The sequence below is a fragment of the Pongo abelii genome, chromosome 1, assembly GCF_028885655.2.
Source record: "Pongo abelii isolate AG06213 chromosome 1, NHGRI_mPonAbe1-v2.0_pri, whole genome shotgun sequence".
Lineage (NCBI taxonomy): Eukaryota > Metazoa > Chordata > Mammalia > Primates > Hominidae > Pongo > Pongo abelii.
The window spans coordinates 154293398-154319999 of NC_071985.2; the positions used below are offsets into that span (position 1 = coordinate 154293398).

General features: G+C 36.5%; 2 protein-coding genes and 1 pseudogene across 4 annotated transcripts in view; all 3 read right to left on the reverse strand.

Annotated features, from left to right (window-relative positions):
* Positions 1 to 3465: 3465 nt before the first annotated feature.
* Positions 3466 to 5436, reverse strand: LOC129060338 (large ribosomal subunit protein uL14-like; annotated as a pseudogene).
* A 1617-nt stretch (positions 5437 to 7053) lies between these two features.
* On the reverse strand, positions 7054 to 24004 carry IFI44 (interferon induced protein 44). Of its 2 annotated transcripts, none has more exons than XM_054532769.1 (9): positions 23950 to 24004; positions 21086 to 21552; positions 17464 to 17500; positions 16520 to 16715; positions 16218 to 16367; positions 12253 to 12424; positions 11091 to 11191; positions 8242 to 8416; positions 7054 to 7369 (listed from the first exon to the last, which is right to left on the reverse strand). In XM_054532769.1, the coding sequence occupies exons 2-9, from the start codon at positions 21540 to 21542 to the stop codon at positions 7323 to 7325; spliced, it is 1335 nt and encodes a 444-aa protein (XP_054388744.1). In that variant the 5' UTR covers positions 21543 to 21552; positions 23950 to 24004; the 3' UTR covers positions 7054 to 7322. The 2 variants fall into 2 exon arrangements, with proteins under 2 accessions (XP_054388744.1, XP_024093224.1); XM_024237456.3 differs by lacking the exon at positions 23950 to 24004 and adding an exon at positions 21830 to 22065.
* The window catches only part of IFI44L (interferon induced protein 44 like), a 29173-nt gene continuing 24686 nt past the window's right edge, over positions 22116 to 26602 (reverse strand). For both annotated transcript variants that reach the window (XM_054532752.2, XM_054532740.2), the window contains exon 9: positions 22116 to 24199. In XM_054532752.2, coding sequence (XP_054388727.1) covers positions 24138 to 24199 — 62 coding nt within the window. In that variant the 3' untranslated portion in view covers positions 22116 to 24137. The remainder of the gene's footprint in view (positions 24200 to 26602) is intronic.

Here is a 26602-nt window from a genome sequence, read left to right on the forward strand (position 1 = left end):
TCAAAATTATATCAAGTATCTTCTCAGACCACCATAGAATAAAAGTAGAAATCAACTCCAAGAGGAACCTCAAAACTATATAAATACATGGTAATTAGACAATCTGTTCCTGAATGATGTTGGGATTAAAAATGAAATCAAGATGAAAATTTAAAAATTATTCAAAGTGCATAAAAATTGTGACAGAAGTTATCAAAACCTCTGGGATACTGCAAAAGCAGTACTAAGAGGAAAATTTGGAGTGTGAAAAGCCTACATCAAAAAGTCTGAAAGATCACAAATTGGCAACTTAATGTCACACCTCAACGAACTAGAGAAACAAGAACAAATCAAACCCAAAACTAGCAGTATAAAAGAAATAATGAAGATCAGAGCAGAGCTAAATGAAATTGAAACAAAAAAATTACAAAAGACCAATGAAACAAAAACTTGGTTTTATGAAAAGATAAAATTGATAGAATATTAACTAGATTAACCAAAAAAGAAGAGAGAAAATTCAAATAAGCTTAATTAGAAAATAAAATGGAGACATTACAAACGATGCAACAGAAATACAAAAGATCATTTGAGACTAGTATGAGCACCTCTATACACTCAAATGAGAAAATCTAGAGGAAATAGATAAATTCTTGGAAACATACAACTCTTCTAGCTTGAACAAGGAAAAAATAGAAATCCTGAACAGACCAATAACAAGCAGTCAGATTGAATCAGTCATTTAAAAAATTACCAACAAAAACTGAGCCCAAAGCCACATGGATTAACAGCCAAACTCTACCAGATCTTCAAAAAAGAGTTGCTATAAATCCTACTGAAAATATTTCATAAGATTGAGAAAGATAAAATCCTCTCTAACTCATTCTATGAAGCCAATATCACCCTGAAACTAATGCCAGGAAAGGACATTAAAAAAAAAAAAAAACTACAGAGCAAAAAACAAAAAAAGTACATTCTGTGTGATTCTACTCACATAAAGTCTAAAGTCAACAATTAGGTTGACCCATGCAGTATTAAACTTACTCACTAACATTATTGCGAGTAGGTCTCACAATAATGTTAATAATCAGTAATGTTGACCCAATAGTATTAGATTATACAGTATTAGTAATGGCAACAATAAGTAGCTGTTGACCCATACAGTGTTAGACCTACTCACTGACATTAGAATAATGGATCAATGTTAGTGAGTAGGTCTAAAGTGTTAGACCTACTCTAGTGTCAACAATTAAGTTGACCCATACAGAAAGTATGAAACCTACTCAGTAACATTATAATAATAATATAACACCAGACTGTAAGATTTTTGGCAATGCTCTGGTTATTCTGGTGTTTTATAGCAGTGATTAATTGAGCCTTGATGAGCTCATAAGAGGATTCCGAGTTGGTTGTACTTAGGCTTGGAAGAGGATTATATTTTAGGGGGCCACATCTAGTTCAAGAGAATTAGTTTATTGAATGCTGGCTTTTTGTTTGGTTTGTTTGTTTCTGTCATTTCACATGAGAGAGGAGGCTACATATCTGAGGATAACCTCAGCTTAAGGAAGCCATCATCCCTGAAAGGTCTTTATCTTTTACACACGGCTACTCATGCAGACCCTCCCTCCCCTTCTTACTCTCTGAGGAAGCTACACTTCATCAATACTGTTTCCTCGTTATTCAATAACATGCACTTGGTATGCTCCAGAATTTTTGAACAGATTCTTCTTCATCTTGAATTCTGTGTTCGTTACAAAGAAAATTGACCAATAGTCAATTCCCCAGGTAATCCTAAAACTAGCTGTTAAACGTTCCTTTCTGAAAACTTGTCAATATATCATTGCTGCCTATTCCTAAGACATTTTCTAATAATTCTTATTAAAGCAACTTCAACAATGCTTAATAGACAAAAACAGAAGTACTAAAACATTAAAACAGAAGGCCACCAAGATCTGCATCATTAAATATAGAGTTGGAGTTCCTTCAGCAAAATATGTTTACCAAGAACATACAACGTACAAGTGTTTTGATATTTTTTAATAGATGGACTACTTTATGCTTTTATTCACAATTACTTGCATATTTTATAGATGTTGATAGAGGCATTCAACTGCATGTATACTTTTCCAAAATTAAATTTACTTCTTCCTCTGGACAGTTAGCTTCCACAGGTAATTAATCAAATGGGAGATCATTGCATTGTGAAAGTTCACTATCTATGAAAGTTTTATTTTCATAGTAATGTGAAAATGAGTCTATATATCCTTTATTGCACCAAACAGTTATGGTAGGAAATTTAAATAATGCTGAGTACACTACACATCAATAATACTACTGTGTCATTTTACTACCCATCCCAGTAAATATAGTAAATATTCCATTTTCTGCATGCTATATATTTTCCTGTAACTGGGGTAGTTACTAGAGGCCACTGCTCAGTAAATTCCAAGTACCATCTGGTCTGAGAGAAAAACACATGCCAGCCTTTACAGAATAAGCTTTTACTGATAAAGGCTTTTAAGTAGCATCTGTTTCCCATAAAAAGGAAATGGTGTTGATCCTTAATCTGTCCAATCTCAACCAATTTCACCATAAGGAATATGGCTTTCTTTTAAAGTTGGGTACTCTGGTTATAAGAAATTAGCAGTAAAGACTGCATTCCCAGTAATAGCTTGCCATAGTAGGTTGGCACTAGTGTTTCCACAGCCAAAGTCTCTAGTTTACCCAGCCCCACTGTTTCTCTCTGTCCCTCCATCCCTCCTTTCCTTCCTACCTTCTTTAATTCCTTCCCTCCTCTTTTCCTTCCTTTCTTCTTTTCTTCCCCTATTTCTTCCTTCCTTCTTTTCTTTCTTTTAAAATTTCAAATAGTTTTATTTTCTAGCTGGCCTACCTAGCACAGACAAGATTCTTGAGAAAGAATTCTTTCTAGTGACCATCAGTTAAAATTCCTTCTTATAAAAATGAGCCTCCAGAAAAGCCATCTGCACTTCGTTACCACATCTAATTTAATTCCCAGGGATCCCAAATCCCTCTTAGTATGTTGGAGCTGGTTTTAGTTAATACCGTAAATATAGTTGCTACTAACTCTTTATGCTGGAGTGCTGTTGAAGTATATAATTGGCACCCAAAATACTGATCCTCCAGAAGATTGTCAGTAGAACACGATGACTCCTAGGTGCAGTTCAATTTAATATGCATAAGACTGCCCATAATCATTCTTTTCAAAGTTTCAAAGGCAAATCCATCAGCGATATTTGATCATCATATCAAGCAATAGTTTACTCTCTTGGACCCCACTCCAATGTCCTATTTGTTTAATATTTCTTCCACATTCACATGTGATTTATTGAAAAGAGCAAAGGGGATTCCAGCCTATTAGAAATGCAGTGGTGGCACATTTTTCTTCATAGCCATACCCAGCTGAGAGTCACAATACATCCAGCTCAGCTCAAGGGTAAGACTTCTCTCCAGCCTACAACAGAACCAATACGATAAATGCAACCAACAAAATGAGATTCAAATGAAAATTTCAACCAGTTAATATAAAGGTAGGTCATCGAGAGTAATTGATGTCTTTTCAGTAAATAACCTAAACAGAGTTCTTGGCTTAATCTTGTAGCTTGGCTTCAATGCCCTTCTCCTTTCCAGTGGGAGAAAATTTTAGGATCTTCTTTCTGAGCTGGCAATTACTTGGCACTACAGAATACAGAAACTGTTAAGAGTGTTTTCGTCTTGTTCTGAGTTATTCTCTTAGGATAAAAGTGATGTGTTCATTCTCAGCATCATTACACATTTTATGCACACCTTTCTCATCTGCCACAATTCCCCCTTTGGGTTCCATTTGTTACCTATTTATTACCAGATTTTACTCCTTGGGTGTGTCTCTACTGCTTACCTACATAAGGCAAATAGCTGGAATAACCCTGCCAGGCCTTCCCCAGGAAGAAGAACTATAAATATAAGTAGTGATGGGACCACCCCACTTGTAGGCAATGGAGCGACACTTACAGCCAGTCCTACTTTATACATGAGATGGAGTCACTATCAAGTCCATTGTTTCCTTACCAGATGCAAGCCAAATTCACAGAGATTGAAATAGTATCCTCAGTGGTGATGCCTCCCTATGCTGGGATATGCTATTGTAGCCCAAACCTGATACAACTTGATCTGGCAAGATAAAAGAAAATTTTTGTTGGAAAGATAAAGTTGTGCAAGTGCATCATCAATCTTCTCTTTATCCCTACAACCATTTACCAAAATCCTTCCCAATGGTTTTTCTGCTTTAAATTCACCCAATCTGGCCAGCTAGTCCTTCATGACCTCATCATCACCAGTTTTTATCAACAGATATTTTAATTGCCCATTCCAGTTAGTTTTTTGGGGAGTGGGAAGAGCAAATATTTTTAATTAGCTACTTGGCTTTTTTTTTTTTTTTAACACAAATATACTGGAGAATCACGCAATGCTGTCAGCATCTAACACAATCCTGGGCCACAAGTCTGCACACTCCTTTCCAACTGGTCTTATGATGGCAGGACCCTTCCATCTTGCCTTCATTGTTTTCTATGACCCCTATATTATCTGCAAAATAAAGAAACATGCCATTCTTTCTTTGGTATGATTTTTTTGTTGTTGAACTGCCACTGCTGGATATATTTCCTTTCTGTGCTCTGGTTGTTTGCCTTTATTGACGGACCATCACCATGTCACCCACTCCAGCAGTGGAAAGTCTGTTCAGCTGTCCTTTGATTCCCTTTCACAGACATGATATAGAGATTTTTGCCTCCTGTGTTGTCAACACAATTGATCTTAGCTCCTATCGGAAAACCCAAGGAATTCCAGCATTTCACACTGGAGAACCCACCACATCCTTGCTTAGACATCTTGAACACTGAAAAAGGGCAGAATGACCCATTTCAGTTCTTGATCAAACTGTTGCTATATTGATGATGCAGAACTTCATAAGTCTATATGATGCTGAGTCTCTTAGCTCAGTTTTGTACATAGGCAACATGATGTGTATACTCTGATCTGAGAAAATACAACCTAGAAAACTGAGCTTATTCACATTCTGTTGTTCCACATCTTTAATAGTGTCCTAGGCCAGGGATGCCCATCCCCCAAGCCACAGACCAGTATGAGTTTGTGACCTGTTAGGGACCAGGCCACACAGCAGGAGGTGAGCAGCGGGTGAGCAAGGGAAGCTTCATTTGTATTTACAGCTGCTCCCCATTGCTCACATTACTGGCTAAGCTCTGCCTCCTGTCAGATCAGCGGTGGAATTAGATTTTCATAGGAATGTGAACCCTATTGTGAACTGCGTGTGTAAGGGATCTAGATTGTGCACTCCTTATGAGAATCCAATGTCTAATGATTTGTCACTGTCATGCATCACCCCAAGATGGGACTGTCTAATTGCATCAAAACAAGCTCAGGACTCCCACTGATTATACACTATGGTGAGTTGTATAATGATTTCTTTTTATATTATAATGTAATAATAATAGAAATAAAGTGCACAATAAATGTAATGTGCTTGAATCATCGCAAAACCACCTGACCCACCACTGGTCTGTGGAAAAATTGTCTTCCATGAAACCAGTCCTTGGTGCCAAAAATTTTGGGGACCACTGTCCTAAGACATTGCTACACCCAAAGTATAAGCAAAGTCAAAGCCTGACATTCATTTATTCTAGTCAGAACCCAGTTGAAGACACCTGGGGCTACTAGTAAGGTTTCTACATAGTCTACCTGTGGTTCTTTGCTTGCAAAGAATCTTACCAAAAGCCGTGTTTTAGAAATTCTCTATTAGCATTATGAATACTGTGTTACTACGTTAGCAGTTTCCATAAAGGAGTATGTTGTGATTCCACCCAATGTTTATAGCTTGAATGACAATATCTCTGTTTATTTCATGTACCCAAATAAAGACATCCAAGGAGTGGACCAGTATATCAGCCTTTGTATTCTAATCCCTTCTGAGCCAGCGACTAGGCTTTATTTGGTGGCCATTGACATGATCTATTTTAATTCTTCCACAACATTACTACAGATTTTCATAATTTAATTCTCCTCAAAGTGTATTCTTAATTGACTGATCATGTGGATCTCATATGCACTAAATGCAAGGGCATTAACCACAGCATGAATCAGAATAGCAAGCATTACCTCAGATGAGTCAAAATTTTCCTATACTGTCAGATATACTGCCTTCAATTTTGCCCATTTTGTGGACCTAACTTTGCCTTTAACTAAGGTTTACCATCAGCAGGGTAACACTCAGAATAGTGGATACCCTGGCTAATAACTAGGCTGGGGCATAAAGGGGACGTCTGAGATGCCTGCTGGTGAAGTTCTGTTTCTTATCTGAGTGCTAGTTTCTTGGATTTGTTAAGTTTATAAAAATGCATTGGGCCATATACATGAATCATGCACTTTTTATGTTTATACTATATTTTAATAAAAAGCTTTTTAAAAGTAATTGCTAGTAATTTTATATGTATTAATAAGACTTGAATTAAGATGGCTTAAGATTATCAAGGATGCTAACCTGAGAGAATGATAGCAACACATAAATGAAGTAATGAAGGGGTGAGTGTGTGTGTGAGAGAGAGAGCGAGAGAGACAGAGACCAAAATGGAGAGACAGCTAGAGAGAGAGAAATAGTCAACAGCTTTTAAATCCCCAGATTCAATCATTTCTGAAGCCAGTTCTATGCCCTTTCTTTGGTTTGATTACTTGATCCAATACTATAATCCTCTTTTTTATTCATATAGTTCAGGGTGAGTGTTGTCACTTGTAACTAAAATAGTCATAACTATAAAGTAATCAAGCTATAGTCTCTTTCAGTTTTAGTCTTATGGAATTCTTATGAATATCAATTACCACATTCGGTAAGTATCAAACATTAAGCAAAAATGGCTTTAGGTTAAAGAATACAACATTAAGAAGGGATTCATACAGACCAAAATCACATACTTCAGAAATAAAATCAGAAGGGAAAATTAAGATGAAAGCAGTGAATATTAGAAGATGCTGACAAATCATAAGTTTTCCAAAATCACATACACTCTCAAGTTAGACCCAAGTTTTATAAGAAATTTATTTTTTCACAGATACAGAACATAAATCCAAGAAAAATTATTATTATTTTTCACAATTATGACTTTAAATCATGCTATTTCTAGTTATTTACAAGTACTACAATGTTCTATGCATTTCTTCATCCTAGACATTAATAAAACACATCCCTTTGGTCTTAGTTACTTCTCTTTGGTCTGTGTTTTCTCCTTTCTGAATTTTAATCTTCTGTGATGTGAGGAAATTTACGTGAACCTTTCACATATCTATTTTTTTCCTTGTGCACACTTGATAATTTCCTCCCTTAGATTCCCTGAGAAAAGAAACGCAAAATATTCTTAGTGGATTATCTGAGGAAAGGCAACCAGAGGGAAGAGGAATATTGGGCCACTGGAGATCTCAACCAACGCTAATATTAGGAGCACATGTACCACGAGGAAGAGAAGGAATGGGGAAACCAAGATGGCAGAGTTAGAGCAACAAAGTTAGTAACATGAGAGTTTCCCAGCAATTTGAGTAAGAGAGAAATGGAGAGGATGTGATATTCTGAATTGATTTCCCAAGCACTAAAATAAGATTTGAGTAAACTAAACTGAAACCTCTGTCAAATCTCTAAATGGAACAGTGCAGCATGTACTATGCACAGATTGTTAATTGTTAAATTCTGTGGCCATTACATAAAAGGACATACCTCTACCTAGCAATGACCACACTGCATGAAGAGGGACTAAGATGAAGGAAAGAAACAAAAAGGTAAGTCAAAGAAAGACAGGAGCATAAGGTCCTAAGGAAGGAGCAAATAATCAAAGGTCGCATTTGATCAGGAGCAATGCTAATCCAATCCAGTTCTAGGTCCCAAGTAAAGAAACATAGTCTGAGAAAAGAGGCCAGGGATACAGCTTGGGATGTTCAGAGAGTGGAAATTACAGAGGTGGATTATTTTAAAACTTTCATCTCAAGACAAAAAGGGGAAAACATAGTGCAGATTCTCTAGTATGAACTCCAGGAAAAGAGGGAAATGCAAAGAGGGAAAAATGCATCCAGGGAGTGGGTTAAAAAGCAGAACTAATCACAGGGCAACAACCCACAAAAAGACAGAGAGCTGCCAGGTATTTGGTAGATCCAGGCAGAAAGTAGCCAACTACCTGACCGCTTCCAAGCTTCCACACCACCAAACACATCTACCTGTTCGCTCAAGAGGCAAATCCTCTAAGAAGTCATCTGCAGCCCATAGCATTCGTCTCAGAGCAGAAAGAATTAGAACATCCTTTACAGGGTCCAGCTCCCACTCAGAGGAATAATTGCTAACCACCGAGATGTCAGAAAGAGCAAATCCAAGTTTTTTTTGGACTTCCTCTAGCTGCAATACACAAATTAAAAAGACATTGCAAAACAGTGAAAAATATTATTTTATGTCAGTATAAATTACGAAAGCAATATCAAAATGTAGGAACCTGGCAATAATTTCCCATTGGAAAAAAATGGAGATCTGGTCTCACAAAGTACTCTTGAAGAACTTCACATATCAGGTTCTAATGTCACTGATAATTGTAATTTGGAATACGTGCAGTGGATTCTAAATGATTTAGAAACAAAATTTTTATGACACCTATGCTACAGTCCATAAATTTCCTGTTTCTTTTAAAAGACATTCTCTGGATAAGTAGATTTTATTAGACCAGTTTAATGTTTAATTCTTGTTTAGACTATTTTACCTCTAGAACCAAACTGCCTAGGTTCGAAATATTTATCTGTCACTGCTCAGCACTGTCAATAAATGTTGGCAAATATTTACTCTGTTTTCTTTGTTTCCTCACCTGTAAATTGCAGTAACGATAGTACCCATTTCATAGGCTTGTTATAAGGACTGAAGGACTATAAATCATGCTGCTATAAAGACACATGCACACGTATGTTTATTGCCGCACTATTCACAATAGCAAAGACTTGGAACCAACCCAAATGTCCAACAATGATAGACTGCATTAAGAAAATGTGGCACATATACACCATGGAATACTATGCAGCCATAAAAAATGATGAGTTCATGTCCTTTGTAGGGACACGGATGAAATTGGAAATCATCATTCTCAGTAAACTATCGCAAGAACAGAAAACCAAACACCGCATGTTCTCACTCATAGGTGAGAATTAAACAATGAGAACACATGGACACAGGAAGGGGAACATCACACTCTGGGACTGTTGTGGGGTGGGAGGAGGGGGGAGGGATAGCTTTAGGAGATATACCTAATGCTAAATGACGAGTTAATGGGTGCAGCACACCAGCATGGCACATGTATACATATGTAACTAACCTGCACATTGTGCACATGTACCCTAAAACTTAAAGTATAAAAATAATAAAATTTAAAAAAATCACATGACCACAAAAAAATAAAATAAAATATAGCAAAGTAAGCCCAGCTCATATTGCTAACCCACAAAATTGTGAGGTAAATAAAGGCTGTTGTTTTAAGCCAAAAAAAAAGAAAAAAGAAAATCTATCACATACCTAGTGCTCAAGAAATATTCGCTATCATTGCATTCTCTCAACTGGTGTTCCCACCTCCAGGTTCCTTTTGATTCCAATCTATTCTGTACACAGTGCCAGATTAATTTTTCTGAAGATCATAACTTTAATTAACTTTGATCATATCATTATTCTTTCAAAAACTTGCTGTGATTCCTCATAATGCTCCTAATTAAATAAAATTACTTCATGCAAATGTTCCTTGCCCATTTTATCTCCGCCTACAAAGATCCAGCCCTTCATTAACCTGAACTCCACGTTTCCCAAACACGCTGACTTTTCCTCCATTAATATATTGTCTTATGCTGAATTTGTTGGCCCTTTTTGTCTCTTCATTTTCTGAAATATTTCTTCTCCTTGAAAGCCATTTCCCAGTGCCGTTCCATTGATGAAATCTTCCCGAACCCCTTTAACACTATACTTTCCTTCTCTAAACTTTTAAAGCACTTTATTTTTCATTGTTTCATGACATTTATCACACTCAGTCATACATAATCTCTTGTCAACTTTTTCTTATCGCACACTCCCATCCCCTCACCCCTATTTATAAAATTGTAAAATTTTTAGTGCAGGGGAAATTTTTTCATGATTTGTGTAGCTGATAAGAGAGTATCACACTGGCTCAATCTTAAAGATACTATCAATAAACATTTATTGAATTAAATATAGTTGAATTAAATTGTAATAAATGAACTTACCCATGTCAGTGTAAAGATAGAGAGTTAGCCTTCTGTATCTGTGGGTTCTGCATCTGTGAGTTCAACTAAGGCTCAAAAAAAATTGAAAAAAAATGGCCGGGTGTAGGGACTCATGCCTTAATCCCAGAACTTTGGGGGACCGAGACGAGCAGATCACCTGAGGTCAGGAGTTTGAGACCAGCCTGGCCAACATGGTGAAACCTCATCTCTACAAAAATACAAAAAAGATTAGCCAGGCGTGGTGGCACGTGCCTATAATCCCAGCTGCTGAGAGACGGAGGCAGGAGAATCACTTGAACCCAGGAGGTGGAGGTTGCAGTGAGCTGAAATCATGCCATTGCACTCCAGCCTGGGCAACAGAAACTCTATCTCAAAAAAATAAAATTTGAAAAAATATTTCATCTGTACTGAACATGTACAGGTTATTTTCTTGTCATTAATAATTAAAAATAGAGTAGAACAACTATTTACAAAGTATTTAATTTGGGTTAGGTATTATAAGTAATCTAGATATTATTTAAAGTATACCAACGGATGTGCATAGGTTATATGCAAATACAAATACTATGCCAGTGAGCATCCACATATTTTGGTAACAATGCAAAGTCCTGGAACTAATCCCCTGCAAATACCAAGGAACAACTGTACTTAATTTTTAAATCTTGGGAAATGGGCCCTATTTAAGTAATTTTTGTAATTCTTCTTAAACCCAGTAGCTGCTTGTTTTTATTTTTATACACACTAGTATGTGATTGTAGTAACATATCCCAGAAAATGTGTTTACGAAGGGCATCATTCATTACCTTGGACCTCACAGGCACACATCTCTCTATTTCTATAAGGTCACCTTTTGTAATCAGATCCATGCTATCCACATGAGTGAGCAAAGCCACATGTACCACACCTACACCAAACAGAATTTTTTAAATCATTTTAGAGAGCATCAGTATCTTCAAGTTACTTAACTATCAATTATGTAATAGGCAACCTATGGAACAATTTCAGATTTGGAAAGATCCCCCACACCCTGGTCACCCTCATCTCCCCAAAAAACTCCCCTGGACTACTTATTAGTATCTGGAATTTCTCTGACATGGGGAGTCACCTTCATTGATTTCCATGATAACAAATGAGGCCTCAAATGAAACCACCTCTTGGAAGAGGTAACTAAAATTTATGCTGCAATATTGCTGATTGATTTCATATTCTGTCCAGAAGTTGTGTTTTGACAGAGACTAAAGACCAAAGGGCTCTAATAAACAAGATGGGGGAGAAGAATCCTCAAGAAAGAGACAGAATGTGTCAAAGCATCACAAGTAAACTTCCCTTATTTCACAACACTAGCAATCATCTCTCTGCACATCTCCTCTTTGCAAAGTTTTAAATTTCAAAAAGCAGGTAAGCTGATCACTCTCTGATTCAAAACTAGGAACAGTGATAAACTGGCTCTTACTCACTCAAAGTGGATATGACAAGAAAAGCCAGAATGGGTCACCCTAAATCCCTGATCCTGGTTACCTTCCCCAAACTCTTTACCTCTCCCTACCAAATATCTTAACTTCCTGTTTCTTTTCCTTTCTGAATTGTTTCTGCTTCATTTTCTAATTCTTAAAGTTCAAGGCCCAATCTTGGTCAATAAATTCATGCCAGGATACAGGGGTAGCTTGTAGTTCAGATTGTACTACCCTTCATATATACATTAATTTGTTTTAATTCTTAACAAAAAAAGTCTCTAAGAAATACTATTATTATACTAGTTTTATTGATTAGAGAATTGAGGCACAGAGAGTTTAAGTTACATGCACAAAGTCATATAGCTAATGAATGCTCAATTTCATTGAAGCATCCTGGTAGGCTAGGGAAGATTGAAATACGCAATGACTTAAGTTCTTTACACTGTCAAAAAAACATTCTAAAATACAGTCTAGTCAATTACCCTTAGTAGCAAAGTGGAATGAGACTCACCAGCGTTTATCAACTCCCTTCGAATTCTTTTGATCTTTACTATCATCTGAGAGGAGAAGCGTTCAATAGAGCTGGCATCAAATACAAATGCCACACAATGAATTCTGTCCTTCAGCAATGGGGAATCAATGTAGTCATGATGACTTAATTTGATTGATTCCATGGGATTAAACTGTAAGGTAGACATAAAGCAACATATTAAGTCAACAAATATTTATGAGCACAAACTATGTACCAGGCACTGTGCAAGTGAACCAAATGGTAAACAAAACAGAAAAATCTCTAATAGTATGAGGCTAACAATCTTGGTAGAGAAGACAGGCATTATGCAAGTAAGCTAGCAGTCCTTTCACCTAGTCAAGTAAGGCCTCTGTGAGGGAAGGACATGTAATCTGAGAGCTGAAATAGCAGGAGTTAGTCTGCCAAAGAGGATAAGGATATGGCTGGAAGTGTTCTAGATAAGAGAGGCAATCTGCCCACAGATGGAAGTAAGAGCATTCAGAAAAAAAAGCTGGTACCATCAAGCAGAGCGCAACGAGGGAAGGGGTTCAAGGTGAGATGACTTTACTCTTCAGCCAGCACTTTCTCTGTTGGGAATCTGTCCCACTGACATACTGACAAAAATGCAAAATGATATATGCAAAGGTTATTAACTGCTGGAACATTTGTAGCAGAAAAATGCCATGTGAATTAAACAATGTCTGATATGTCAATATAACATAGTTTTCTACCACTTCTCCAAGAATGGAGTAGCTGCAAATTTATACGTACTTTGTTATATATTTTAAAAGGCAAGTAAAATATAAATTTTGTATGGTTACTAATGGGAAGGGGGAGAAATTTATTTGAAGGGGCAGAGAAGGAAGATAGATTATTTGAATATACATTATTTTGTAGACTTGATCTTTGAACCACATAAATGCTAAACATAAATATAAAACCAAATTAACTTAAAAAATCAATTCCTAAATTTAATTGAATTAGTGAACTGTTGTGGTTATAATACAGGAATAAACTATTTTGATTGACTTTAAAATACAATAATTTGTATACCCCTCCAAGGACACATGATACAACCTAAACATACTATAAAAATCTACTAAAATGTTTTAATTGTTTCCAGTTTTGATTGTGATTATATGAAATGATATTAAGTGTGATTATGATGAGATTGTTCATGGTACTGATAGAGCTTTTATACTGAGGCTACTATAGATGTTTATATAAGATAAAGGAAATGAGTTGTGACATGATATTCTGTTACCTGCAGTGTTTTTGAGAATGAGAATTATCAGTTTGGGAGAAAGCAGATATACAAGTGATAGAAAAGAGAGTAAGTAAAAACTTTCCAGTACTGAATTTGAACAAGAAGTTTTTGTATAAGTTTATAATTTATTTTTTCATGAAAATGTATATTACTTAACTCTGCTCACTAAAAAAGTCAAGAAACAATGACCAACCAAGTAGCTATGAACATTTCTAATGCCCCACACCAGGACTACTTGAAGAAATAGCTGTTTTAAAAGCTGTGGCAAGAATAAAAGAATATAAAAAAGACTTTTAGGTTCATGTCAAAAGGACTCAGGATCCAAATTGTAGAGGCTCTCACCGGTACAAGATGGTACATTTTACATCAGTATGGAGAAAACCTACAATGGATTGAAACACACAAGATATGTTCAATTCATCTTGAATTCTTAATAACAATAAAATAATATATTGACCCTATTGGCAAAGGTGAAGGAGATGTTATTATTTCAAAGTCTTGCAAAAAGGCAAAAAATTCAAGCATATATCCTGTTGTTCTTTTTAAACTGTGCCACTGGGTAATCAAAGAATGGATGAGGGTAAGCTTCCTTTCATATGTGAAATGGTGAAAGAATAATATAGAATGTCACTATTTTCACACCTTAACAAATAAATGGATCTAGGAATTAAACATTGATTAATACCAGTATTAGAAAAGGGATAAATCCCCATATTGTGCATGGTTTCATAGAATACAACACAATCTATGAAGTAGAACCTGAACTGGAACACACTTTAGATTCAACTCTCAATAATCAGGACACACAGAAAACAGAGGACCGTGTAAAACTACCCCAAGGGATGCAAATAATGGAGTTCGGATTACATAGAAGTCTACAAAACAACTAGATTTCTTAAGAAACAAATGATAAGGAAAAAGAAAGGGATATATAGTCAGAACATACAATCAAAGAGACTGAATAGATCTATTTGAATGTTTTTCAAACAAACTTAAAGATGTATATTTATAAAGCAATTAGAAATTTGAACATTGAGTTGTATTTGATAATTTATGGAACGACTGTAAATTTTAGGCGGGATAAGAGTATTATGGCTATGTTTAAGGAGAAATATATATGCTCCTATTTATATAGTTATATGTATATTCAATATTGAATGAAATGTTATGATTTCTTGGGTTTGCTTCAAAATAATACGAGAGAAGAGAAAGTGGGTAGATATAGATAAAACGAGATTGTCTGTGAGTCAAAAATTTTTGAAGCTGAGTACATGGGAATCCATTAAACTACTTTGTATATTTTAAAATTCTCTATGATAAAAAGTTTGTATTTAAAAAAGGATATTTAAAAATAAACAGCATTTACAAGATAACTCTATACTAAAGAATGAAAAAATCTTGCATAAATAGAAAAACAAAACTTGCTGTGTTTTTTAATAGGCACACGAGATATGTAAAGATGTCAATCAATTTTCAGTATAAAGTGTAAATATAATTTCAATCTAAACAACAAGAAATCAAACACAAATGATCAAACAAAGAACAAAAAACCTCACTTGAAAAGGCCTATGTATGAAAATTGCCAAGAAAAACAAATAGAAGTAATAAAAAATGAATGTGATTTGTCTGGTAACTTATCAAGCCATAATTGATTACTATGGTAATTAAAACAATTAGATAATATAGTAATTAAAATGCTATCATGAAATAATAGATCACTACATCAATAGAAAAAACTAGACAATACAAAAACTGACCCAAATATTTCATAATGGAAAGATTCAAAAGGCATTCGGTGAAAGATGCTGGCATCATTAACTACCATTTGGAACAAAGTAAACTTAATGATTAATTCAAGATCTGAATGTTCATTAAAAGACTAAAAGTTTAAAAAATATATACTGAGATGGTTCTTTGATCTCCCCTTCCTCTTGCCTGGATCACTGACAGTGCTCAGTGTTTTTTCACATAAAAACGACAGCCATACATCTCAGTCAGGTAGGGCTGCTATGACACATTATACAGATTGGGTGGCTTAAACAACAAACATTTATTTCTCACAGTTCTGGAGGCTGGGAATTTCAAGATCAAGGTGCCAGAAGATTCAATTTCTGGTCAGGGTCCTCTTCCTGGTTTATAGAGAGTCACCTTCAGGCTATATCTTCACATGACAGAAAGAGATCATCTTTCTTATGTATAAAAGAGCACTAATCCCATTCATGAGGTCTCTATCTTCGTGACCTAATTACCTCCCAAAGTCGCTACCTCCAAATACCATCACATTGAGGACTAGGGACTTCAACATATAAATTTGGGGGAGGCATGTCTTAACAGCCCACACTGAGGGCCTCAAAGAGTCGGAAGGATCTCTGAAGTTAATAACTTCAGATAGCTGCCACACTGGTCCCAAGCTGCCTGCCTTCAGACTTTCTCTTACATAAGAAAAATTATCTGCATGGGTAAGTTGATGCAGTTGGATTTCTGTTTCACATAGCTGAAAGCAATGGAAAGTGGAGTAGCTGTTACGATAGCCGTGATGGAAGAGCCCTCGAGATGTTTTTATTCTTTTTGAAAAAAAAAATCGAAAAGGGACAAAGGATCTTGAGCAAGTATAGTTTAAGAAGATAAATGCTGATACATTTGTACAAAAATAAGCATTTTAAATATCAGTTATAATTTCTCATTAGTCAAATATTACCTGGTATCTATCACGAATGTTACCATTCAAGATGTAGAGTATGTCATCCCTGCACAGGCCGCCTTCTTTCTCACTCAGCCCTAGTGAGTCACACAGAATAAATGGCAGGTATTTGCCATTTTTCCCGTCTCTAATAGAGTATGTCCTATACTGTAGAGGGGAGAAAAGCAATTTTAAAGTTTCATTTTTTATTATAAATTGAGATGAAGTCTATATGTAATAAAGTTGATCTGCAAAAGGCTTTTGAAATATAATTGATTTGAACAGAGAATCAAAGGCTAGGTGGCCTCAAATGTGCTTACCTTCTCAGATATCCCAGTTGTATTAGTGCCCACCAAAGCCTGATGCGTTACATGCCCTTGGAAAATAGACCTCACTGAGTTGAAAAAGCTGGACTTCCCAGCTCCAATTGGACCCAGCAGCAGAATTCGTATTTGTTGAACCAGGGATCCATATGGTTCATAAGTTCTCAAGGCAGACAGTAAGCTCTTCCTGAGCCTGTTTAGACATGACTGTTTTTAACAATTGACTGAGGTTAGGTCGCAAAACCTTATTATACATTTTCCGAGAATTCATTTTTTTCATAGATATTATTTTTGATTAGCAATTTGCCTTCTTACATGAAAGACATGAGACGAACCTATCTGAAATCCTATTGCAAAAAGAACAAAAAGCAAAAATAATACACAACTAAAGCCAGGCATAAAATCTTTCAGATTTAAATTACTAGACCGTATAAATCTAAGGATAAGTAATAGCAGTATTAAACATAAAGATCAATTATTTAAGACTAAACTTCAGAAGTCATATATATTGTGTTACATATATATAAGTCACAATATATATAAGTCACAATATATATGACTTCTGAAGTTCATGAAAGTGACAATTTCTAACATGTTCTTGAAGTTCATGGTAGGTTTTCTCCACCCACCAACCACTTCTTCTACAGCAACTCTCTAGAGTAGTTGAAATATTAACTGCAAGAATTCTAAGCAAAACACAGACACACAAACAAGTAACTATTTTTCTTCAAGTATATAACATTAAAAATTCATTTCCTCTACTCAGTGTCCTTTTTAACATTAATATTATCAAATATTTTATGATTATAAATACAGTTTGTTCTTGATGATCCACAAGTTATGTGTGATAATATGTGTTGCCAATTATATTGATGAGACCTATCATAGAATAAGTCAAAGATAATTAAGAGAGTAATAGAATCTTAAAAACATTGACTTACTCAATGACCCCTTTTATCTTTCTTTCATCCAGTGAGTCTGGGGAAATAATCAAAGAATAAGGTAGATTAGAAGTTGTCGAATAATTGGCTGAATGAATGAATGAGTATCAGTGAATCCACTAGGGACAAATACAAAAATAGCTTTTCCATGAGAATAGTCCTGTATGGTGAAAAGGGAACAATTTTATAGAGCAAATTCTGATAAATCTCTTTAACATCATCTCATTTGAAGAGGCTAGGGCTAGAGGTAAGGTAGACCCTCTGTACTATCAACAGATCTCTTCTCATTCAATTACTCAACAGTAGTGTGTAACTTACTCCGACATGGGAATTGAGGGTGTGGGTATTTTCTAAATAAAAGGAGCAAGGCCTAGAGATGTGGGAATGTCTAATATGGAAATGTGGAAATGTCTAATAAGACATTTTCCCCTTCATAATCCAATAGGTCTGAGAGGAATAATGTGCAGAGACACACAAACAGAAAACACAGGCACTAGATTTTCTCTACAACCTGCTATTAACAATTGGAACTCCAGAAACTTCCAGCTCACTTAATTTTATTCCTGCCCCCAGAAGAGAAGATGAGACTCATGCCTACCCAACCAGAGCGCAGTAAATTGTTCAGGGGTAAGCAGAGGATTTCATTCAGATCAATAAGGCACAGGCTCAGAATTATTTTTTCTTGGAAAGACATTTTTATGGTGAATTTAAAACAGAAAGGATAAGGATAAGCGATGCTACCAATTCTCTCAATTACAAAAGAAGAATATCATGTAGAACATTTATAAACATGGCCATATGTATGGCAACAAAGTAAACAATAAATTACCAATAGTAGAAATTATGAAAACTTCACTCAATGTCTATAATGTAATAAGACTAGCAAAGTGCAAGTACAAACAAATGGAAAAGCAGCCTCCTGGGAGTTTAAAAAGCACTGTCTTAAATAACTTTAATACCCAAAAGGAAATAAAAACCACAATTATAAATATATAGGAAATAGCAATATGAACCTTTATGTCAATGTTGTGATAAAATCCCATTTCATTAATGACAAGAAAGAAGGAAAACGTTGAAAATGGAAAATAGAATAAAAAAGAATAAACAAACAAACCTTAGGAATATAAAGAGAAATGATAAAATATAAAACCAAATTTTAAAACGTGAAGAAAGGATAAATTAATATAGTAATTGATTATTTTAAAATGTAAAATAAATAAATTATTATCTTGTTTTATCAAAGAAAGACAAATTTGCTAAATGTCATACCACCACTCATATACCAAAATAGTTACATAATCTAAAAATAAAACAAAATGCTGAAAAAGATTTGGAGTGACAGAGACCCTTGTACACTACTTATAGTTGTAGAAATTGATATAAAACTATGTTTGGAAATTTCATCAGTGTCAACTGAAGATGAACATATACATACCCTATGATCCAGCAATTTCATTGTATTTTCTTCAAAGAACAATTATATGTGTCAACCAAAAGATATGTACAATAATATTTATAGCAGTATTATTTGTAATAGCCCCAAACTGGAAAACACAAATGTCCACCAGTGATGATTGGATAAAATACTGTGCAGGGTGCACCACAATGGAATACTATGTGAATGAAAAGGAACAAACTATTGCTACGTACAAAAATAAGGATGAATCACTAGGAAGGTAGGAGCTAAAGCAGCTAGACAGATACATTCACTCACTTTACCAGGGAACACTCTCAGGGAAAAAAGGAAGACAACTGACCGAGTCTAATTTTCTAATAAATATGCTAGTAATTTTATGTCCTGGTAAATAGACTACATCTCTTGAACGTCCTTAACAGGATACCTGTGGCTAAGAATTACTTAGTAAATAAATCTAGATTCCAGCCGGGCACAGTGGCTCACGCCTGTTATCCCAGCACTTAGGGAGGCCAAGATAAGAGGATTACGAGGTCAGGAGTTTGAGACCAGCCTGGCCAGCTCGGTGAAACCCTGTCTCTACTAAAAATACAAAAAATTAGCTGGGGATGGTGGTGCCCACCTGTAATCCCAGCTACTCAGGAGGCTGAGGCAGGAGAATTGCTTGATCCCGAGAGGCAGAAGTTGCAGTGAGCCGAGATCGCGCTACTGCACTCCAGCCTGGGTGACAGAGACTCTGTCTCAAAAAAAAAAAAAAAAAAAAAAAAATCCAGATTCCATGGATTAAGGGGGCATGCTTGCCTGCCTTGAAAATGTCGTGGAAGCTGGTGTATAGTTTTTCAATATGTAAAGTGGCCCATAAACTTCACTTAAAACCCCTGCCTATTTTTCTGGCCCTTAAAGCATATGTCCAATGTGGAAAGAAAAGATTTAGGGAGCCACACAGAATATCTAAGTACTCTTTCTGCCTTTTCTTAGATTTCTGATTGCCCCATCTTTGAAATTACTAATACAGCAATATTAGATATTATGCTAAGTGAAATAAGCCAGACACAAAAGGACAAATACTACATAATCCCACTTATATGAGGAATCTAAAATAGTCAAATTCATAAAAGCAGAGTTAGAATGGTGGTTTGCCAGGGACTGTGGGAAGGAGGAAAGGAGGATACATTTGTCAAAGGGCGTAAAGTTTTACTTATACAAGACAGTCAAGTCCCAGAGATCTACTGTACAGCATAGTACCTACAGCAACAATACCATATGGCAAGGGTCCCCAACACCCGGGGCCACGGAGCCGTGGCTGTCTGTGGCCAGTTCGGATCCAGGCCACAGAGCAGGATGTGAGCGGCTGGCGAGTGAAGCTTCATCTGTATTTACAGCTGTTCCCCATTGCTCATATTACAGCCTGAACTCTGCTTCCTGTCAGATCAGTGGCGGAATTAGATTCTCATAGGAGCGCAAACCATATTATGAACTGTGCATGAGGGATCTAGGCTGCATGCTCCTTATGATAATCTAATGCTTGATGATTCACTGTCTCCCATCACCCCCAAGATGGGACCATTTAGTTGCAGGAAAATAAGCTCAGGGTTCCTGCTGATTCTACATTACAATGAGTTGTATAATTATTTCATTGTATATTACAACATAGTAACAATAGAAATAAAGTGCACAATAAATGTAATGCACTTGAAACCATCCCCCCACCACCAGTCTGTGGAAAAATTGTCTTTCACGAAACTGGTCCCTCATGCCAAAAAGGTTGGTGACCACTGCTGGTATACGGTAAGTCGTCACTTAACATCATCATGGATTCTTGGAAACTGTAATTTTAAGCAAAACAACATACAGCATGTCCTTGAATAATGACTTTCTTCCATAATGATGGGGGAAATAAATTGGTTTCCTTCTAAGTTTTTTCACTTAAGTCACAGTTTCCAAGAACTTATAGTCCACATTAACAGAAGATTTACTGTACTTAAAATGTGCTAAGAGGATAAATCTTATGTTAAGTGTTCTTATCATAAATATACATTTTATTGACCATGGTTGTCTCTTAGCAAACAATCTGTATCCAGGTTTCAGTCTGAACCATCCAAATTATTGACAAGTGAAAAGTTCATTTTTCCTTAAAGAGATGAATTGGTTCAAACCTACCAAACATGCAAGGGAGAACTCTATACAGGATTATCTAATTAAACCTACCTTCGCATCGAAAAACTTCACAATCCTGAATAGAGATAGTATACTTGTGAGCAAGTCCAAGATTTTCCATTGTCTTTAAGTCCGTAATCACTTTTCTATTTCTTACATCTATCTGGAAATTAGCTGGGGAGTTATATTTTGTAACACCATAACAAAACAGTGTTTCTGGTGTATATAGTCCTAGTTTCCATTCTGAAATTTTAGTCTCTTGAAGTGCAAAAAGGATGACGGAAGCATACTTTCTTTCCTGGTAACTCTCTTCTGCATATGCTCCAATAATATGATCTTCACTATAAATCACTGTTAGAGTAGGCCCTTGATTACAACATCTGTCAAGCAAAACTCCATTACAGAATCCATGGGCACTACCCTTATAGAGAAGGCTAAGCCGCTTTCCTCCAAGATGATTTTGCAGGATCTTTTCATGCAACCATGTCAAACGAGTTGTCACTGCCATGCTTCTTGATCTAGTGGCAAATCAGATATATTTTCCATTAAATATTAAAAAACAGATAATATGTAGTTATAAAATTTGCATTTATCCCTCCTATATACTCTACATAACACAAAAAATGACAAAGGATGAACAGAAAGCAAAAAAAATCATTAGCTAATTTTTTTACTATAAATTATTGTTTTTTAAATTAAAACAAAAACAGAGATTGGCAAGTGACACTGTCACCTGAGAGAGACAGAGAGAGACTAATTCTAGCTAGGAAAAATGAAAAGCAGAAAGACATTTACCTGTTGTGCTATCTGTAGTATCAGCTAGAGCTGAGGGTAACTGCTCTGCCTGGATAGCTAGGCAGGCACAAAATGGAAGAAGGAAATTATTCAGCAGCCTTGAAGCTTCAAAGACTCAGAGAAAGGAAACTGAAACTCAGTGTGCCCAGCCCACTTGACAGCATGCCAACTTCTCTCAACAAAGGAGCATGAGCTGATCCAGCTTTTAGACAGTAAATTTATATAAAAAAAATTATTGAAAGAATCAAGGAATTGAAGTCAGAGGGAAGAAAACATAACAGCTCACTGACTTTTAAAAGATCTTTTTATTTAAGGAAAATGAAACCAATTTCTGTATATGGACATACAAAAAGTATTACATATTCTACCTCTAGAATATGTATCTCAAATTCATTTACATCTCTTAATCCCTGCTATCAATTAATTCTACTGTAGCATAGTTCCTTATGTAGAATGTTATTTTAGCCTCCAAATTTGTTCCTCTGCTTTTCTGCTTGCCTCCTTTCTCCTGACCACAGGAAAATGAGGAGACTTCATTTATAAGATATAAAACAACCTATGTCAATTTCACAATAAAGCCCCTTCTCTAACTTCACATTGCTAAGGACCATAAATTAGTGTCCTATAGGCAGAATTCAATCTGCACATTTTTTTTGTAGGGCCAATGTAATGTCTTTATAGTTTTTAATTTTTGAACGTGAATGCTTTTATATCATTGGGCATCCACTCTCCAGTCCTCGTTTGTCCCCTCTTGCTTTATACCTGACTGGTTCCAAAAAATTTAAATTACCTGCCTGCCCTAAATAGGTTTTATTTAATTTTCTGGCCCTATTAAAAACAATAGCACCATCAAATAAAAATATTTTAAGCAGCTTATGGGGTATTATATACTTGGCTTTAAAAATTATATTATTATAGACATTATTTGCAAGACAATTTACATGTATCTCGTGTGTTTATTTTAGTAACTTTATGATGAAGACACCAATATTATTGTCACTTTTCAAGTAAATAAACAGAGTTTTGGAGTATTAAGTGAGAAAAAGAGAAGGAATAGGAGTGATGTGGGAAGAAATCTCCTGCTTTAGAAAACATAATCAGGAAAGGTCTATCTAATGAGATGTCATTGGAGAAGTGTCCTGAATGGAGTGAGAGGGAGTACCATGGAAATATCTAGGAAAAGAGCTTTATAAGCAGAGAGAATGGCAAGGATAATCACCCCTGGGGCAGCTTTTTGAAGTAAGGAGGTCAGTATGGTTGGTGCAGAGTTAAGTTTGGGGGAGAATGGCAGTAAACAGGAGAATGCAGGGACCAGGTGGAGATAATTGAATCATGGGGGCAGTTCTCATCATAGTGAGTTAGTTGTTACAAGATGTGATGGTTTTATAAAAGGCTTCCCCTTTCTCTGGGCACTCATTTCTCTCTCCTGCTGCCATGTGAAGAAGGACATGTTTGCTTCCCTTTCCGACATGATTGTAAGCTTCCTGAGGCCTCCTCAGCCCTGTGGAACTGTGAGTCAATTAAACCTCTTTCTTTTATAAATTACCCAGTCTCAGGCATTTCTTTATAGCAGTGTGAGGACAGACTAATACAGTAAATTGCTACAGAGGGAGTGGGGCACTGCTATAAGGATACCCAAAAATGTGGAAGCAACTTTGGAACTGAGTAACCAGCAGAGGCTGGGACAGTTTAGAGGACTCAGAAGAAGACAGAAAAATGTGGGAACGTTTGGAACTTCCTAGAGACTTGTTGAGTGGCTTTGAACAAAATGCTGATAGTGATATGGACAATAAAGTTTAGGCTGAGGAGGTCTCAGATGGAGATGAGAAACTTGTTGGGAACTGGAGCAAAAGTGACTCTTGCTGTTCTTTAGCAAAGAGACTGGCAGCATTTTGCCCCTGCCCTAGAGATTTATGGAACTTTAAACCTGAGAAAGATGATTTTATGTATCTGGCAGAAGAAATTTCTAAGCAGCAAAGCATTCAAGAGAAAGCAGAGCATGAAAGTTCAAAAATTCACAGGCTGGCAATAGGATAGAAAAGAAAACCCTATTTTCTGGGGAGAAATTCAAACTAGCAGCAGAAGTTTGCATACATAACAAGAAATTGAATGTTAATCACCAAGACAATGGGAAAAATGTCTCAAGGGCATGTCAGAGAGCTTATGGCAGGCCCTTCTATCACAGGTCTAGAGGCCTAGGAGGGAAAAAATGGTTTCCTGGGCTGGGTCCAGGGTCCCACTACTGTGTGTAGCCTCAGGACTCTGTCACAGCCACTCCGGCCATGGCTAAACGGGGCCAAGGTACAGCTCAGGACATTGCTTCGGATGGTGCAAACCCCCAGCCTTGGCAGCTTCCATAAGGTCTTGGTCCTGTGGGTACAGAGAGAACAAGAATAAGGTTTGGGAACTTCTGCCTAGATTTCAGAGGAGATATGGAAACACCTGGATGTCCAGGTAGAAGTCTGCTGCAAGGTCAGAGCCCTCATAGAGAACCTCTGCTAGGGCAATGTGGAAGGGAAATGTGGGATCAAAGCCCCCACACAGAGTCCCCTCTGGGGCACTGCCTAGTGGAGCTGTGAGAAGAGAGCCACTGTCCTTCATTCCCCAGAATGGTAGATACACTGACAGCTTGCACTGTGTGCCTAGAAAAGCTGCAGAAACTCAATGCCAGCTGTGAAAGCAGCTTGGGTGGGGCTGCTGTATCCTGCAAAGCCACAGGGACAGAGCTTCCCGAAGCCTTCAGAGCCCACCTATTGCATCAGCGTGACCTGGATGTAATACATAGATTCAAAGGAGATCATTTCAGATCTTTAAGCTCTGACTGTCCAACTGGATTTCAGACCTGCATGGGGCGTGTAGCTCCTTTGTTTTGGCCGATTTCTCCCATTTGGAATGGATGCATTTACCCAATGTCTGTACCCGCACTGTATCTAGGAAGTAACTAACTTGCTTTTGATTTTACAGGCTCACAGGCAGAAGGGACTTGCCTTGTCACCAATGAGATTTTGGACTGTAGACTTTTGAGTTAATGCTGAAAATAGTTAATATTTGTGGGGACTGTTGGGAAGGCTTGATTGTGTTTTGAAATGTGAGGACATGAGATTTGGGAAAGGGTCAGGGGTGGAATGATATGGTTTGGCTGTGTCCCTACCTAAATTTCATCTTGAATTTTAGTTCCCTTAATCCCCATTTGTTGTAGGAGGGACCAGGTGGAAATAATTAAATCACGGAGACAGTTTCTCCCATCCTGTTCTTGTCATAGTGAGTTAATTCTCATGAGATCTGATGGTTTTATAAGGGGCTCCCCTCTTTGATAGGCACTCATTTTTCTCTCCTGCCACCACGTGAAGAAGAAAATGTTTGCTTCCCTTTCCACTATGATTGTGAGTTTCTTGAGGCTTCCCAGCTCTGTGGAACTGTGAGTCAAATTAAAACTCTTTCCTTTATAAATTACCCAGTCTTGGGCAGTTCTTTATAGCAGCATGAGAACGGACTAATACAGTGTCCATTTGATATGTCTATAGTTCTATCATGCACATGAATCACTTTTTTTCTCTCTCTCTCTCTCTGACCTTCTTGGCCATGGGAATTTGATAATCCCTTCTCTATAAATCTAACACTCATCATCTATCTGTTAGAAAAGGGTCTCATATACTCAAAGCACCATAAATGAATTTATCTTGGTAAGCTTATTTAAATTGTAGCAATCCATTCACATATTAATTCCTTCTTTACCACTTTATCAAAACAGAAGACAAATGAGCTCAGTGGTTTGGACATATGCTTCTTTGCATTTATTTTAAAAATCTGACAGGTATTGTCATGGAATGTGTAAAAGAAATCAATTTTTAAAAATGAAAAAAATATTTACACATAATTGTTTAGCACAGCTTGTTACTCAACCTTCCCACCTCTACCCCGTGCCCTCAATTTTTGTAATTTTGCTTACACTGCACTTCCTGTCCTGGAGCCTGAAACAGTCTGAGTCTATTTGTTTGAATTGTTTTGAGGAAGGAAGTGGGATTGGGGGAGGGTAAAGCTGAATATTGACTGTACTTCTACATCTATGATCTCACTGGCCCATTTTCTCCAACATCAGAGAAAGATTTTGCAAGGGTTTACAACTGGTATGGAAGTTTTTATCTTCCTTACATTGATGGTAAAAATCAGATCTATTTAATCTACTGTCCTCCACAAATTGGTCCATAGACTCATCAGATTAGGAATGGGATTTGAGGGCTTCCAAATTCCCATGGCTTTTGGTGGCAGGACTCCATGAAGACTTTGATCAGCCTTGCCATCTTGTGGGTACCTTAGCATTAGATTGAGTTATGTTGCTAGGAGATGATTATTCATCAGCTGATCATTAAGCATATGGGGCTTACTTGGCTCCCCCTATCAATTTGCTTCAAAATAAATTAATTGTGGACCTGTCTTGTTTTATGAAAAAGCAATGTGATAGTCTTTAGATTTATCTTTCTAAACAAGACACAAGTTTACACATTACCCAGCACAGTAACCCCTCTTGGTATTGTTGACCTCAAAGGAAGAAGTGTAGGAAAAACTGATATAAGTAGAGAGTTTATTTGGGCCAAGCATGGGGGTTACAACCCAAATGCATGGAGACAAGTTGCCCTGAACAATACGCATTCTTATTAGCAACAGTTACAAGTAGGTTTTTAAAGAAAAAGAAGAGGCAGTTCCTAAGTTATTTACCATGAGTTTACATTAAAACAGCATAAGCTATCAATTGGCTATAAATTGTTCTCTGTA